The sequence below is a fragment of the Onychostoma macrolepis genome, chromosome 03 (genome assembly GCF_012432095.1).
Source record: "Onychostoma macrolepis isolate SWU-2019 chromosome 03, ASM1243209v1, whole genome shotgun sequence".
Lineage (NCBI taxonomy): Eukaryota > Metazoa > Chordata > Actinopteri > Cypriniformes > Cyprinidae > Onychostoma > Onychostoma macrolepis.
The window spans coordinates 20,367,435-20,383,667 of NC_081157.1; the positions used below are offsets into that span (position 1 = coordinate 20,367,435).

Below are 16,233 nucleotides of genomic sequence, written 5' to 3' on the forward strand. Positions count from 1 at the left end.
AGGTTATAGATGCATTTATTTATTTCTACAAATAGATGTCGTCGTTGTGACATTGGATCACTGTGTAATTTTTTTTATTCCAAATAGTGAGACATCAATTATAAAAATAAAACGCATGCAAATACAATATGTAAAAATAAAAACGTACAAAAGTGATGTATAAACAATTAGGTAATTTCAAGGATTCTCTCTGCATTCACTACTCTCCATTAATCTCAACAAATACTCATTTTCATTCGAAAAAGTTCTTAATAAACTTTTTATGTATAAGGTTATGTAATTTATATGTAATTTATGTAACAGACTGTGTGTGGTTTTATTATTAAGGCTAATGTGGTCAAGCTGCAGTCAGTACTTTGGCTAATGTCTATTGTGTAGTTGGTTTCTGTGTTTGAGAAACTATTGTTTTGCGGGCTCATTTATGATACTACGTCTTATTTTGAAAAAAAATAATAATAATAAATAAACATAACTCAACAGATCTCTGCTGACACACTTGTACAGTAGCGACTGTGTGGTCACGTGGTACAGACACGCGTCTCGCGATCCGAGCTGAGGTTATAAAACACACCAGTTGATACAGATAGTTACAATCGTCCGTCTGAACTTTATCACAATTAGTGTAGTCATGTCTTTCTGTTCGTTCTCTGGAGGGGAGTTTTATAAAGATCATTTTGAGACTGGTAAGTTGACCCCGATGTAGGCTACTATAACATATGTAAACAAGGCAGCCTGTGTAATATCATGTATAGCTAATTGTGTCATTTGATTAGTAAAACTATGGGAAAGTCTTGTTTTAACGTTATTGCTTTGAGAAGAAAGTTCTTTTAAACCTTTGTTTCAGATATAAAAGTACTTTTTGATATGATTGTTTGACATTTAATGTTGCCAAAGCATCATAAAAATGGTACAGTAAAAGTTAATGTATGTTAATGGTATGTTTCTTTATCTTATTTCTCAGTGATCAGTTTAATCTTATACATCAAGTTTAAATTAGTAACTGCATAAAATAAGATTAAGAAATATTTTACATTGCTAATGGGATTCTGCCTGAGATTACATGTGTGTTTGTTCTGCAGGCATGTATGTTTGTGCCGAATGTGGGCATGAGCTGTTCTCCAGCAGGTCCAAATATGAACATTCATCACCCTGGCCAGCCTTCACAGAAACCATCCATGAAAACAGTCTGTCTAAACATGAGGAGAGATGGGGTGCTTATAAGGTGAAGGCTAAAGTGGTTTCTGTTTCTTTTTTCTTTTCTTTTATTAATTTATTTTGAGAATTTGAAGTACCTAAAGAAATAGTTCACCCCAATATGAAAAATTGCTGATAATTTACTCACTCTCATTCCTTCCAAGATCTTTATCAGAACAGATTTGGTGAAATTTTGCATTTAGCAACAGTTTGGACTCTCATTCTGACAGCACCCATTCACTGCAGAGGATCTATTGGTGAGCAAGTGGTGTAATGCTAAATTTCTCCAAATCTGTTCTGATGAAGAAACAAGCTAATCTATGTCTTGGGTGGCCTGATGGTGGATTTTTAGCTCATTTTATTCCTTCAGTCTCGGATCTGGAGAATGTGATCATTGAATTCTGTATCATCTTATGCAGGTTAAATGTGGAAAGTGTGGAAATGGTCTTGGCCATGAGTTTGTGAATGATGGACCCAAACACGGCCTCTCACGCTTCTGAATATTCAGCAGCTCTCTGAAGTTCATTCCTAAAGGTATATACAACAAATTGATACAATTAAATTAAATATTTAGAATCAGAATTATCTGAATTTCTACCCTAATGGGTGTTAACATGCTCTGTGCTATATTTCTTAAGCACTTGATATCTACTTCTGTTTATGTTCAGTATTAATACATTTGATTTGTTGCATAACCCTCTTGTTTTCTTTCACAGTCAAGAATGAACAACAGTAGAGCCAGATGTTGGATATGCATGTGAGGATGTTTAAGTAAGAGCGTATGAGAAGCTCGGATGTGTTTTCCGTGTGGCTGGTGTATGAAAGGCTCTGATGAAAAGCCCTCAGAGGAATGATCAGAGCAATGATGTATAAACCGTCTCATGGGAAACGTGAAGAAGCTTACTCCCAATAACTGCTACTTCCAATAAATACGTACAACTATGCAAGATCAGATCTTTTATAACATACACAATATACACTACGGTTCAAAAGTCTGGGGTCAGTAAGTTGTTTTAATGTTTTTGAAAGAAGTCTCTTATTATGTTCACCAAGGCTGCATTTATTTGATCAAAAATACAGTAAAAACAGTAATATTTTGAAATATTATTACAGTTTAAAATAACTGCTTTCTATTGTAATATATGTTAAAATTTAATTTATTCCTGTGATGCAATGCTGAATTTTCAGCATCGTTACTCCAGTCTTCAGTGATCTTCAGAATTTTTTTTTTTTTAATATGCTGATTTGATGCTCAAGAAACGCTTCTTATTATTATCAGTGTCGAAAACAGTTGTGCTGCTTCATATTTTTCTGGAAAACCATGATTCGTTTTTTTTTTTTTTTCAGGATTCTTTGATGTTCAAAAGAACTGTATTTATTTGAAATAAATATAATTTGTATTTAATGCGTCCTTGCTGAATATAATTTTAATTTTTTTTAAATAAATAAAAACCTTACAGACCCCAAACTTTTAAATGGTAGTGTACATTTTATCTTAGTTTGCCTGTTATAGATAAATAGTTACCTTTTTAAGTAAATAATCTGGTTACTTGATAACATAAGAATCACAAATGCTGACTTTCTGCAGCCCCGCTTGGTCACGCAGAGATATTCTTTTAGATATTGTTTAGCACATTTACCACTTGAAATATTTTATGCATTAACATATTTATAACAATACAAAAAGATGCAAACCACTGCTGCTGTTTCTGTAGATCACTGTTTCAGTCACTGCAGAGATTTCAATCACTAAACATTGTCTGCATGTGAACTTCTGGATTTTTCTGCTGCTACATATTGATGGCAACCCAAGAGATGTTCAAAGTCAAAATTCCTCCATGAAGATCTTCTTTTAAATGGGGTTAATAAATAAATTGTTTATATGTAATGGAGCATGTTGATACTTTGAACATACATTCATAGTCTATGTAGAGGTCAGTAAAAGCAACCAGGACTGCAAAATAAATATTTCTGTTACTGTTTGTATATGGTATTTTATTTGCATTTTACAGGATAACAGGGTTTGTTCAAAAAACTTAAGCTATAAACATTTAATGTTAAAGCTGACCACTGATTTACTCCCATCTGATTTTTAAAACAACCCAATAATGTAAAACTATTTAACAATTACAAATGGCTAATAGTTAACCAATTTTGTCAACTATTATATGTTAGACCTACCTCCTCAAGCTTAAACTATGCACTGTGGCATTATTAATGCATCATCACTTGCGAAAAGTGCAACCACATGCAGATTTTTCTACATAATGTGAGGCTGAGCTGCTGTTTTCATGTTTCTTCCTGTAACTGATAAACCATAAGTCAATCTGTTACAACCTGAGGTGTGTAAAACAAAGCTGCTCTGATTAAAGAACATTTAGACCTGGTAAAACGCTAATTTTACATGTCATACCTTACAAGGCCAGCGGTTCAAATAAAGCAAATCAACCTCAGACAACTTAGCAGAAAGAGAATGGCATACAAGATGGCCACAAAATATGTAGTCAGATTAAAATTTTTAATTAGAAAAGATAAAACATCATACAATGTTTCCCATTCTAGTGATTGTAAAACCATTGTGTCATTGCCATTGCAATCTTTAATCACGTCTTTAATTCTAATTCAAATCAACTTTTTCGATCAACTTTGAACGTCATAGTCACAATGCCATCAATCCCAGCTTGAAGTTCATCTTGTTCCTGGACACTTGACACTCCTTTAGGGGTCCCAGTGAGAATGAGATCGCCTTCCTCCAAAGAGATGATCTCGCTGATGTAGTTTATGAGATAGGGGATGGAAAAGATCATCTGGGATGTGCTTCCATTCTGTTTCACAATATCGTTCACCCTCAACCACAGGTTGATGCTCCCCGGATCTGGGATCTTCTCCTTGGGAATGAAGTCACTGATGGGACATGAGGTGTTGAAAGCTTTGGCCAGGGTCCATGGAAGACCTTTGGACTTGCATTCGTCCTGAATGTCTCGAGCTGTCATGTCCAGGCATAACACATATCCAGCCACATGGTCCATGGCTGAAGACTGAGGAATAGCAGTTCCTCCTTTACCGATCACCACCCCCAGCTCAACTTCATGGTGGAGGTTGCTGGTGTAGAAGGGAAGCAGAATAGGAGACCCTTCCCTAACATAAGCAGACGGAGGCTTCAGGAAAAGCACAGGTTCGCTGGGAATGGCATTTTTGAGCTCGATAGCGTGATCTGCATAGTTTCTCCCGACGCATATTATTTTCTTTCCCCATTCCCAAAAGCGAGCGATATTCCTTGCGCTCATCTTGGAGTCCGACACCAGGCAGCCAGACCTGCAACCGGAAATAAAATGACCTTTGGTCGCTCGATAACTGAGGGCGGTCAGACACGTTAGAGCAGTACAAGAAACGGATACAATTGTGTGTAATTAAGTCCCGAGGACATTATTCGTTCTGAACTCATTCACCACAACTACTAAACGCGAAAGCGAAATTAAGAATTCTACTACGGAGAAGGCTTAGCTTATGAATATTAATTAGGTCTCGCTAACGTTCTTGAAACCTGACCAATGGCGTAAGCTGCGTTATTGAATATTAATGAGGCTTTGCTGACGCCACTAGTTGCAAAGGTTCGATTTATAACATGTTTTAAATTTTAGCAATATTATAATTACAGATCAGTAGGAAAGGGAGACCACCTAATTTGGAAAAGTAGGAAGTAATTGGGGATAAAATTCCAGATTGAGTTTGGATTACACAAAAACTGCCTAATCCAATTCATTTTGAAAGTGTTGTTCAAAGATTAGAAATCAAGGAAATTCAGGTTCACTCATCAAAATCCTTTATTTATTGTTGTTTAAAAAAAAAAAAAAAGAGGTTCAACAGAATATCCAAACTATTTCAAAACTATTTTGTTGGAAAACGTAAACAAACAAAAAACAGCTGGTGAGAAATGTGAAAGTGACATTTATATCATATATATGAGTAATGGATAGTAATAATACTTTTAAAAATTAATTTCAATAATATGTATTTGTGACAGCGAATCTACTTATGTTTCGTCCCTCATTGTAAAATATTTTATTTTTGTCTTTTGTTCTAATTTTAATTTTATAGAGATATAGTATGTATGTAGATATGCATGCTGTAATTACCTTGTACTTAACTGTATTGGATTCTTAAATAATAATAATTAAAAAAAAAGAAAATTAATTCTTTTTAAAATGAATTAGGTCATGTGACGCCAACGCCATGAGTTATGAATAGTAGCCAAACCTTCACTATAGTACAATTCGTAATTAACCCCAAATACAGCAGCACGCGCGACACTCCCCTGTTTTGGATTGGTTAAACGAGAGGTCAAAGTTAAAAAGTGGGCTGATTTGCACTCTAAAGCGGACTTTGTACTTCCTCCTCCTTGTGCTGACTGTAGTGTCAGACAGCTGAAGTCCTGATATGTGGATCAGGTCGCTGGCGGCGAGTGCCTGCGCTCTCGGTGTGCTCGGAGCTGTTGCGCGTGAATTCGGTATGTTTACACGAGGGTCTTTACTCGCGCATGATCAGCATGACTTGTTTATGGACATGTAACGATATGGCAGCGCCGTCAAAGAACCTTTGGAGTCAATGTTTTGATCTAGTAGAGATCTGGTTGAGTTGTTCCTTATACAGAGTAGAGTTACATCATCTTGGCTGTTTATGTTCGTCAGCGAGCATGACATGTTGCATGTATGCATTGCACAATTACAGTGATCGTGTTATTATATACAGAATGCGAAACTTTACATGTCGTGCGTTAGGAGTGCGTGCTTTCTGTTTGTTCTGCATTGTGCAGTTGAAAGTTTAAAAATAATTGATCAAAGATTTTTTAATTCTCACTTGTGAGGTGTTAATAGGCGTGTATTGCAATAATATGCCATGTATACTTTTATTTACAGTATTGCTTAGAAACATTGGGCATAATAGATATGCATTTATTTTCAGAGATCAATTAGGCAGATTATTTACTGTATATATACTGTATATATCAAATACATGCAGTCATGGTGACCATAGGAGACTTCTTTTAAAGACGTTCAAAAATGTTACTGACCTCAAATTCTTTAATGGTAGTATAGATCCGAACTTTACAAAATATACCAAGTTAATAGCTTCCACCAAAATACTATAGTTACTACAGAAATTGTTTCTTATTGTACTTGTTATTGCTGTAAAATCATAATATATGAATGTGGGATCTTCTTCAAACTTGGATGATTCAGAATTTTTGTTCTGCCATTTTTTTTAAATGCATTTAAACACTGGTCATTCCAGCCTAAAATAGTAAAACTGGTGGAAAACAGATAATGAGCTGAACCAGTTTCCCAAAAATTTTAACAAGGTGAACTACCATCTTTAACCAACTTATGACCATAAATGACCAGCTTTTACCAGCTAGAAAGTATATAAAACCAAACCATACAAAATTAAATGTACGGTAGCTAAAATTGTCGTCACTAATGTATTTTGGTAATTATGGTAACTATGGTTTGTTTTTCAAGTAATCTAAAATCTATTATTCATGCTGGACCATTTACTGATCGTGAACCTCTGATTTACAGTTCCTACAGCGTTGTTTCACTCCGCTCTTAGGAAATCATCTCTGGTGGAACAGACAGACATGAAGGTAGAACTGCTGCCCGCGCTCACCGACAACTACATGTACCTCCTCATCGATGTAGACACGAAGGAAGCAGCTATAGTCGATCCAGTAGAGCCTCAGAAAGTAAGAATGCTTCACTGTGCACATTACACATTACAGGCTGTATACAATAGATTTATAATTGTCATCTATCTCAGGTTGTAGATGCAGTCAAAAAGCATGGCGTGAAGCTCAAAACTGTCCTGACAACCCACCATCACTGGTGAGTCAGACCTGGAACAAGGCACAATCATTCTATATTTTATATACATATATATGTTTTATATACATACACATATATATATATATATATATATGTATATGTATATGTATGTATGTATATATATGTGTGTGTGTTTGTTCATATCCATACACATATACAGTTGTGCTCATAAATTTACATGCCCCTTGCAGAATATGCAAAATGTTAATAATTTTAACAAAATAAGAGGGTTCATGTAAATTGCATGTTATTGTTTATTTAATACTGTCCTGAATAAGCTATTTCACATAACAGATGTACATATACTCCACAAGACAAAATAATAACTTAATTTATAAAAGTGACCCTGTTCAAAAGTTTACATACCCTTGAATCTTAATACTGTGTGTCGTTTCCTTGATGATCCACGACTGTCTTTCTGTTTTGTGAAACAAAACCCCCCCACACAATACTCATAATAGCTGTGTATGAGTACCTCAGTTGCCCTAAGTGTCAGAAGATGGATCTCAAATTCACACAGTCACTGTTGTAAAGAGTTCAAATATGCAGAAGATGCTGGAAACCCAAAGAATGTGCAGGACAAGGAGGATTTTTCTGAAGAACAGCAGGCAGTTAAACTGCTCAGGACCAACAACCCAGATAGCACACGTACGTATGCAAGACGTCTGTTAAAGATCTCTTGATCTGGAAAGCATCTGCTGTCTACAAACGTCTGAAAGACGTCTGTAAGATGTCAGTTTTACATACATTCTAAATCAGATGTCTATTTGACATCTAAAAGGAGACATCCTATAGACGTATTGCAAATGAGCAAACACCATAAAAAATACGTCTTGCAGACGTCACATAGACATCTCCCAGATGTACGTGTGCTATCAGGGAAGGGACTCATGGAAAAACAATCACAAAACAGAAAGACAGTTGTGGATCATCCAGGAAATGTCACACAGCATTAAGATTCAAGTGTATGTAAACTTTTGAACAGGGTAATTTTTTTTAATGAATTCAGTTATTATTTGGTCTTGTGGAGAATATATATATATATATATATATATGTTTTGTAACTTCCAGGGATCATGCAGGAGGTAATGAGAAGCTGGTGAAGCTCATGCCAGGACTGACAGTGTATGGCGGAGATGACAGAGTGGGAGCTTTAACTCAGAAAGTCACACACTACAACACTTTCAAAGTAAGTCTGATTTATATAATATATACTACTGTTCAAACGTTTGGGGTTAGTATGATTTTTTTGTACTTAAATAGTGTTTTTATTCAGCAAGGATGAATTCAAGTGATCAAAAGTGACAGTAAAGACATTTACAAAAGATCTCTATTTCAAAGAAATGCTGTTCTTTTGAACTTTCTATTCATCAAAGTATCCTGAAAAATAATCTGTTTCCACAAAAATATGAAGCAGGAAACTGTTTTCGTCATTGATAAAAATCAGAAATGTTTCTTGAGCAGAAAATCAGTTTATCAGAATGATTTCTGAAGGATCATGTGACATTGAAGACTGGAGTAATGATGCTGATTCAGCTTTGCATCACAGGAATAAATTACATTTTAAAATCAATTTCAACAGAAAAAAGTTATTTTAAATTGCATTAATATTTCACAATATTACTGTTATTACTATGTTTTTGATCATATAAATGTAGCCTATATAAATCTGTCATATACAGTAAATGTAAGCCTGAGAGACTATTTTATAAAACAGTAAAAATCTTGCCAACCCTAAACTTTTAAATGGTATTGTATAACCACAGGTGCATAAATTGACTTTGTATGAGTTTAGGAAAATCAGCAACATCCATTTTATAGGATCTGTCAGTTTTACGATTTTCTTTTTTTTTTTTATTATTATTTCAGGTGGGCTCTCTGAATGTAAAGTGTTTGTTCACGCCGTGTCACACCAGTGGTCACATTTGCTATTTTGTAACAAAAGAAAACAGCACTGAACCACCAGCTGTGTTTACAGGTACAACATAGTTTATATACAGTACTAATCAAAAGTATTTTTCCAAAAGAAATTAACACTTTTATTCAGCGAGGATGCACTAAATGCATATTTTGTTTTTGAAAAATCTCTTGTGCTCACCAGGGCTGCATTTATTTGTGGTAAAAACATTGAGAAATATTATTAAAATGTAATATAATTGTTCCCTTTCGAACGTTCGCTTCACGAACTGTTACTGAAGCCTGATTTGGCTCTAAAAACCTTCCTGCCGGCCATACGCGGCCACCATGTCCGGGGCGGTCTGAGGTCTCACTCCTTTTACAGGTTAGCTCGACGCCTCCTATTCTGGGCACAGAACAAACTCCTTTCTCTAAAAGCAGTTCACGTGCCGGGCAGTCTGAACCACAGTGCAGATATGCTGTCCAGAGGCAATGTGGCTCAGGAAGAATGGGACCCTACATCCTCATACGGTTCAAGAAATTTGGTCTGTCTTCAGGAAGGCAGAGGTAGACCTCTTCGCCCTGCTTCCTCAGGTCATCAAACGGGTCAGGGAGACAAAATGCTCAGCTTGGCCCCACTCTGGAGGAACCATGCTTGGTTCCCCGAGTTAGTGCAGCTCTCAGTAGCAGCCCCGTGGCAGATACCACAGAGATGAGATCTTCTCTCGCAGGCGAAAGGCATGATTTGGCATCCCTGGCCAGAGCTGTGGAGCCTTCATGTATTAGCCTTCATTGTCAATGGTCCTTAGGGCCCTATTTGTGGTAAAAACATTGAGAAATATTATTAAAATGTAATATAATTGTTCCCTTTCGAACGTTCGCTTCACGAACTGTTACTGAAGCTTGATTTGTTCACGTTTGTGTAGCTGCACAAACCAATGGTGCTTTAGTCCACCAGAAAGGGCGGACCCGACGTGTATATAAGATGGCTCGCAGCGCCATTTCATCAGAATCTTTTCCTTCAGCGACGAGGATCATTTCTTCGCTGACTCTGCAAGCAGCTGATGACAGAAGACCTCAACCTGCTTGCCGCTGAAGACGAGTCTCCCCTACGGCCATCTGGCGCTTTCTAAAATAGCAAATAAGAGCACTTTTCCAGTGTGCGGTGTTGCAAATGTTGTGCCGTGAGTGCAGCTCGGGCACAGCGAGTGTGTCACCTGCCTAGGCAGCGCCCACGCAGAGGCTGCCCTCGCTGACGGCTCATGTTCTCATTGCGAGAATATGAGTTTGTCCAGTCTTCGCTCGCGTATCGGCTCCGTTTCCTTTATCTCCTAAGAGAAAGAAACAGCGGAGCAGCCACTCTCTCTCAACGGGTGCGAGCGGTGTCACGTCGGCCCAGCGTCCGTGTGCCCCCCTCTCACCGCTCCGCCTCGTCGCACCAATGTGCTTTGCACGAGAGGATCAACGCTCCTCCTCTGCAGCGTGCGGCTTGCTTTCCTTTGAATCATCAACGGCAATCTCTTCCTCGAAAGCGCCAATGTCCTTGAAGACATCAGACGCTGAAGTATGGTGCGTTTCCGGCGAGGAGCCCGAAGCCCTCCCTTCCTCCCAACCATCGTGGCTGAAACCGGACAGTGAGCTGATCCATGTTCTCTCCGAGGCGGTGGAGGATCTGGGTCTCGAGTGGTCGGCTACGGATGAGCCCACACATGGCATTTTAGATGAGTGATTCCTGCCGGGATGCCGTCAACCGCCTTCCTGCCAGTGGCCCACCCCCTTCTTGCCTGCAGTTTATGAAGAACTGACCAAGACCTGGTGCGCCCCCTATTCGGCCCGAGTTAGCTCCTCCTCTTCAACAGTTCTCACCACCGTTGACGGTGCTGAGGAAAAAGGCTATAGCAAGCTCCTCCCTCTGGATGAGGCGGTAGCTGCTCACCTGTGTCTGCTGTCCACCCTGGGATTAAAGGCCCACGCAGCGCATCCCTTGAAGCCCTGCAGGACCACTTAGGCTCTGGCCAACAGGGCGTATGCAGTGTCAGTTAGGCCGGATACAGTGGCAGTCCTACAAGTGTTTCAGGCCAAACTTTCTCATGATATGGACGAGTCTGGCCAACATAAGGATGCTTTCAAAGAGCTGCGCACAGCGACTGATCTGGCTCTGCACACTACGAAAGCCACAGCTCAGGCTATTGGCAAGACCATGGCCAGCCTGGTGGTGTTGGAGCACCACCTTTGGCTGAACCTCACTGAAATAAGGGAAGCTGAGAAAATGGCCTTCCTTGATTCTCCGGTCTCGCCGAAGGGCCTCTTTAGCCCCGCTGTGGACGGTTTTGTACAACGCTTCTCAGAAACTCAGAAGACATCGCAGGTGCTGCGTCACTTCCTCTAAGCGCTCTGGTGCTGCGGTTGCTAGTCACCAGAATGCCCCATCCACTCAGCCTGCAAAGCCCATGCTGCCTCAGCCTCAGAAGTCTGAGCCTGGGCTTCAGCAGCGCCTCCAGACTGCAAAGTGTTTTCCTTACCCAAAGCGCCAAGGACCACCCCCTCAAATAGTGCGAGACCCAGAAGCCATCCTGATCCATCAGAGAGCAAGAGGAGAGGGTCAGTTCTCACCTCTGCTGGAACTCCCTCAAAAAAAGCTTGCTTTCACCCTCCATCCCTCCGAACACCTCTGAGCGATGGAGTTTTGTTTCCTGCGGGTCACGCCCTGCAGGTGCAGCATGTACCTGAATGTTTTACCGCTGTGATAGCGGACCCACATACTCAAAAGAGCAAATTTCCTCTTCCCCCACTTGCACATGCAAATATCAGTTCCCCACCCCCTCGCAGTGAACTTTCATTCGCAAAATTAGATCTAATTACATGCCTGGGCAACCATACCGGGCGTGTCAAGCTGGGTTCTAAAAACAATTCAACGAGGCTACTCGCTTCAGTTTGCACACAGGCCACCTCATTTCAGTGGTACAGGAACACGTTCTCCGACACCAAGTGCAAACACTGCTTGCAAAAGGTGCTATAAAAATATTACCTCCAGCGAACAGCGAGTCAGACTTTTGCAGCTGCTATTTCCTCGTTCCCAAAAAAGATGTCAGGCTGAGACCAATTCTGGATCTCAGACATCTGAATCGCTCACCAGCCATTCAAGATGTTAACTATCAAACAGATCCTCACGCACGTTTGCCCCGACTACTGGTTTTTAACAGTGGACCTGAAAGATGCTTACTTTCACATCCACATAGCCCCCCATCACAGGCCGTTCTTGAGATTTGCGTTCGAGGGAGTGGCCTACCAATATACAGTCCTACCATTTGGACTGTCTCTGGCTCCTCGCACTTTTACAAAGTGCATAGATGCAGCTCTTTTCCCTCTGAGGCAGATGGGAATCCGCATACTTAACTACCTCGACGACTGGCTGATCCTGGCCAGATCAGAACGGGAATTAGTCACTCACAGAGCGCTGTTACTCAGCCACTTGGAGCGTCTTGGTTTGAACATCAACCTTCTGAAGAGTCATTTGTCCCCCAGACAGCGAGTGGTCTTTCTGGGGACAATTTTGTACTCTGTCAAGATGCAGGCTTGGGTCACGCCGGAACGGTCCCTGACTGTTCAACGACTGGCGGCGTCCCTAAAACCGGGAATGTCTCGTCCCCTAAAGATTTTCCAGAGGCTGCTCGGCCTCATGGTGGCCGCCTCCTCTGAGATTCCCTTGGGCCTGCTTCACACAAGGCCTCTCCAGTTTTGGCTCAAAGCCAGAGTCCTGTCCCACGCTTGGCACCTGGGCTGCTTTTATATCAAGGTAAACCATCGCTGTATCAAAGCTGTGGCCCCTTGGACAACTTCACGTCTGTTTCAGTCAGGTGTACAGTTGGGACTGACCTCCAAGAGGAAGGTGGTTATGACAGGTGCTTCCAACTCGTCCAGTTCCTGGTCAGCCCCAGAACGGCACCTGCATATAAACGGTCTAGAGCTCCTAGCAGTTTTTCTGGCTCTAAAAACCTTCCTGCCGGCCATACGTGGCCACCATGTCCGGGGCGGTCTGAGGTCTCACTCCTTTTACAGGTTAGCTCGACGCCTCCTATTCTGGGCACAGAACAAACTCCTTTCTCTAAAAGCAGTTCACGTGCCGGGCAGTCTGAACCACGGTGCAGACATGCTGTCCAGAGGCAATGTGGCTCAGGAAGAATGGGACCCTACATCCTCATATGGGTCAAGAAATTTGCTCTGTCTTCGGGAAGGCAGAGGTAGACCTCTTCGCCCTGCTTCCTCAGGTCATCAAACGGGTCAGGGAGACAAAATGCTCAGCTTGGCCCCATTCTGGAGGAACCATGCTTGGTTCCCCGAGTTAGTGCAGCTCTCAGTAGCAGCCCCGTGGCAGATACCACAGAGATGAGATCTTCTCTCGCAGGCGAAAGGCATGATTTGGCATCCCTGGCCAGAGCTGTGGAGCCTTCATGTATTAGCCTTCATTGTCAATAGTCCTTAGGGCCCTACGGGGTCCTCCCTTCGACCCACTACATTCAGCCGAACTATGCCCTTTGTCACTGAAAACCGCTCTGCTACTGGCACTAGCATCGGTCAAGCGAGTGGGTGACTTACAAGCACTGTCAATCAGTGCTTCCTGTCTGGAGTTTGGGCCTAGCGACTAGCACTCTGCCCTTCTGGTGCTCCCCGCTGCAGATGGTGAGCACAGTCCTAATGTTCTCTGCCCTGTCAGGGCCCTGAGAATATATCTTGAACGCTGCGGCCTGTTCAGACAGTCAGAGCAGCCTTTCGTTTGCTTTGGAGGCAGCTCTAAGGGGCCGGCAGTTACAAAGCAAAGACTGTCCTGCTGGATAATTGATGCTATAGCCTTGGCTTATGCTGCAGAAGGTTTGCAATGCCCCATGGGTGTGAGGGCCCACTCCACTAGAGGAATGGCCTCCTGGGCTTGGTCTAGTGGAATCTCTATTGGTGAGATATGTGTGGCCGCCGGCTTGTCATCGCTGCCCACGTTTGCCAGATTGTACAGCCTAGATGTCCCTGCTCTCCAGGCACAGATTTTATTGGCTTAAACTGCTTATTTCTCCCTAAGTTGGAAATAGCTATGTCCAAAAGTCCTCCGCTATGCTCGGAACACAGTTGGCTCATGTTCTCTAGGGGCCCTTAACTTAAAGTGCTCCAGAACTGGGCTCGCAGAGCGGCTTAGTCTGCCTCTACTCATGGCACGGCATGATTGGATTCGTTCCCCATCCACAAGGTGAAATGAACGCTCGAAAGGGAACACTCCAATGCCTGTGATGTCAAAACTGAATTTTCAGCATCATTACTCCAGTCTTCAATGTCACATGATCCTTCAGAAATCATTCTAATATGCTGATTTGCTGCTCAAGAAACATTTCTTATTATTATTATTATTATTATTATTAGTGATGAACCGTTCATATGTTTGTGAAAACCGTGATACATTCAGGATTCTTTGATGAATAGAAAGATCAAAAGAACAGCATTTATTTTAAATAGAAGTCTTTTGTAACATGATGGATGTCATTACTGTCACTTTTGATCAGTTGAATGCATCCATAATAAATAAAATGATTAATTCCTTTAAAAAAAAAAAAAGTAGACTATTTTGACAGTCTGACATTTGATGAACTGTATTAACAATCCTGTCTTTTTATGTTCACATTATAAACAGGCGATACTCTGTTCGTGGCCGGCTGTGGAAAGTTTTTTGAGGGTACTGCTGATGAGATGTATAAAGCCCTGATTGACATTTTAGGCCGTCTTCCTCCAGAGACGGTAACAGTTCCTCCATCTAAACTGAAATCTTTGCCTTTGTGCTATAATATGTTACTCATTATTAAATATTAAAGCAATAATTTCTATTGAACCCTCTAAACGTCTTCATAGTTACTGAAATAGACGTTTTAGGTCAACAAAAGTCACATGCTCTAAAGTTACAATTTGCTTTTGTTTCAGCGTGTATACTGCGGTCACGAGTACACCATCAATAATCTGAAGTTTGCACGGCATGTTGAGCCAAATAACAAGGCCATCCAGAATAAGTTAGCATGGGCTAAGGTCTTTAACTCTTCTTTAACATGTATTCACTTTAGCTGCAAATATTATCATAGCGCAAGTGTTTGAATAATCTTGTCTTGAACTGATTAGGAAAAATACGATAACGGAGAGCCAACCATTCCCTCTACAGTGGCTGACGAGTTCACATTTAACCCCTTCATGAGAGTAAGGTATGTGAAATAATTCCTAACTATACATCATATTATATAAACCTTCTTCCACCATCTACACAAAATTAATTTAGTCAATTTGCAATATTACTATTAAAAATGTATATTATTTTAAAATGACTACTGTTTTCCCCCTTATGTCTTTGCACTTCAGAGAGAAGTCAGTACAAGAGCATGCTGGGACCAGTGACCCGATTGAAGCCATGAGAAACATCCGTAAGGAGAAGGACGGCTTTAGAGTCCCAAAGAATTGAGCTTTCTTTGCTTGTCTTTGAGATGGTCATCACCACTACGCTTGTATATCTGCTCCTCACTTGACTAACAATAGCAGGACATGCAGAAACTCCATTTATAGCAAAAGCACAATTATTGAGCTGGTTATTTCCATGTTTTTTTCTTTAAGGCAGCGTATCATCTTCAGTGAGCAATACACAGGATTGTTAACCTGCAAAACAATGCATTTAAAACACTGCTGCAAGTAATAGATGAAACAAAAACAAATTATTTACAATGTTTTCACAAATACATTTATACCACTGATTCACATTTATTGAAAATTCGAATATTGTACTAGGTCTGTTTTGTAGGGAAAAAAGGTATTTTACGTAAGGTTACGTAGGTAATGTAGAAGGTAGCTTTTGGGAATGAACCAGGCCATGAACCAATGTTATGTGGTTGAATTATAGTTTTATTTCAAAATGTGCAATGTTTTATTTTGTAAATCAAAAATAATTATTTTTAAGATGTTATGAACAAAGCGAGGTGTTCCAGCAAAATTATATTTGGTGTATTTGATGAAATTGTGTTTATTTTGATGTCTCTGAATGATTTTGAATGTAGAAAATATTGAACGCTGCATACTGGTTTCAGCTTTTCACCTTGTTTTAGCTCATCCAGTTATTGTTTCAGCCGAACTTGCACTTTTTGTCATCAAAAATAACAGATAATATTAATTATAATTATAGTGTTCAAACTGAATAAAGTCTTAATGTGATTATACACAGTTGTTTTATTACTGGCTGTTGTATAAA

The 16,233-nt window shown here is 40.2% G+C and overlaps 3 protein-coding genes across 4 annotated transcripts; 2 read left to right on the forward strand and 1 right to left on the reverse strand.

The window, feature by feature from the left end:
- Positions 1–292: 292 nt before the first annotated feature.
- Positions 293–3,176, forward strand: msrb1a (methionine sulfoxide reductase B1a). Its single transcript, XM_058770720.1, has 4 exons — positions 293–683; positions 1,080–1,222; positions 1,614–1,728; positions 1,911–3,176. Exons 1-4 carry the CDS (start codon positions 629–631, stop codon positions 1,928–1,930), a joined length of 333 nt encoding a protein of 110 aa, XP_058626703.1. The 5' UTR covers positions 293–628; the 3' UTR covers positions 1,931–3,176.
- Positions 3,177–3,693: 517 nt separating this feature from the next.
- Positions 3,694–4,845, reverse strand: fahd1 (fumarylacetoacetate hydrolase domain containing 1). The gene has a single exon (XM_058770718.1). The coding sequence runs from the start codon at positions 4,479–4,481 to the stop codon at positions 3,822–3,824; it is 660 nt and encodes a 219-aa protein (XP_058626701.1). The 5' UTR covers positions 4,482–4,845; the 3' UTR covers positions 3,694–3,821.
- Positions 4,846–5,540: 695 nt separating this feature from the next.
- hagh (hydroxyacylglutathione hydrolase) lies at positions 5,541–16,201 on the forward strand. Of its 2 annotated transcripts, none has more exons than XM_058769654.1 (9): positions 5,541–5,701; positions 6,774–6,937; positions 7,012–7,076; positions 8,148–8,265; positions 8,946–9,054; positions 14,647–14,750; positions 14,931–15,032; positions 15,123–15,202; positions 15,357–16,201. In XM_058769654.1, exons 1-9 carry the CDS (start codon positions 5,632–5,634, stop codon positions 15,454–15,456), a joined length of 912 nt encoding a protein of 303 aa, XP_058625637.1. In that variant the 5' UTR covers positions 5,541–5,631; the 3' UTR covers positions 15,457–16,201. The 2 variants fall into 2 exon arrangements, with proteins under 2 accessions (XP_058625637.1, XP_058625638.1); XM_058769655.1 differs by having other exon boundaries at positions 5,580–5,701; positions 6,805–6,937.
- Positions 16,202–16,233: the final 32 nt, after the last annotated feature.

What these genes read in the sequence shown, in the direction of transcription:
- hagh (XM_058769654.1), top strand. Translation starts at nt 5,632, where the DNA reads ATGTGGATCAGGTCGCTGGCGGCGAGTGCCTGCGCTCTCGGTGTGCTC. An exon ending in AGCTGTTGCGCGTGAATTCG is followed by an intron (nt 5,702 to 6,773) that starts GTATGTTTACAC and finishes TCTGATTTACAG; the next exon opens with TTCCTACAGCGTTGTTTCAC. An exon ending in ACCACCAGCTGTGTTTACAG is followed by an intron (nt 9,055 to 14,646) that starts GTACAACATAGT and finishes CATTATAAACAG; the next exon opens with GCGATACTCTGTTCGTGGCC.
- fahd1 (XM_058770718.1), bottom strand. Translation starts at nt 4,481, where the DNA reads ATGAGCGCAAGGAATATCGCTCGCTTTTGGGAATGGGGAAAGAAAATA.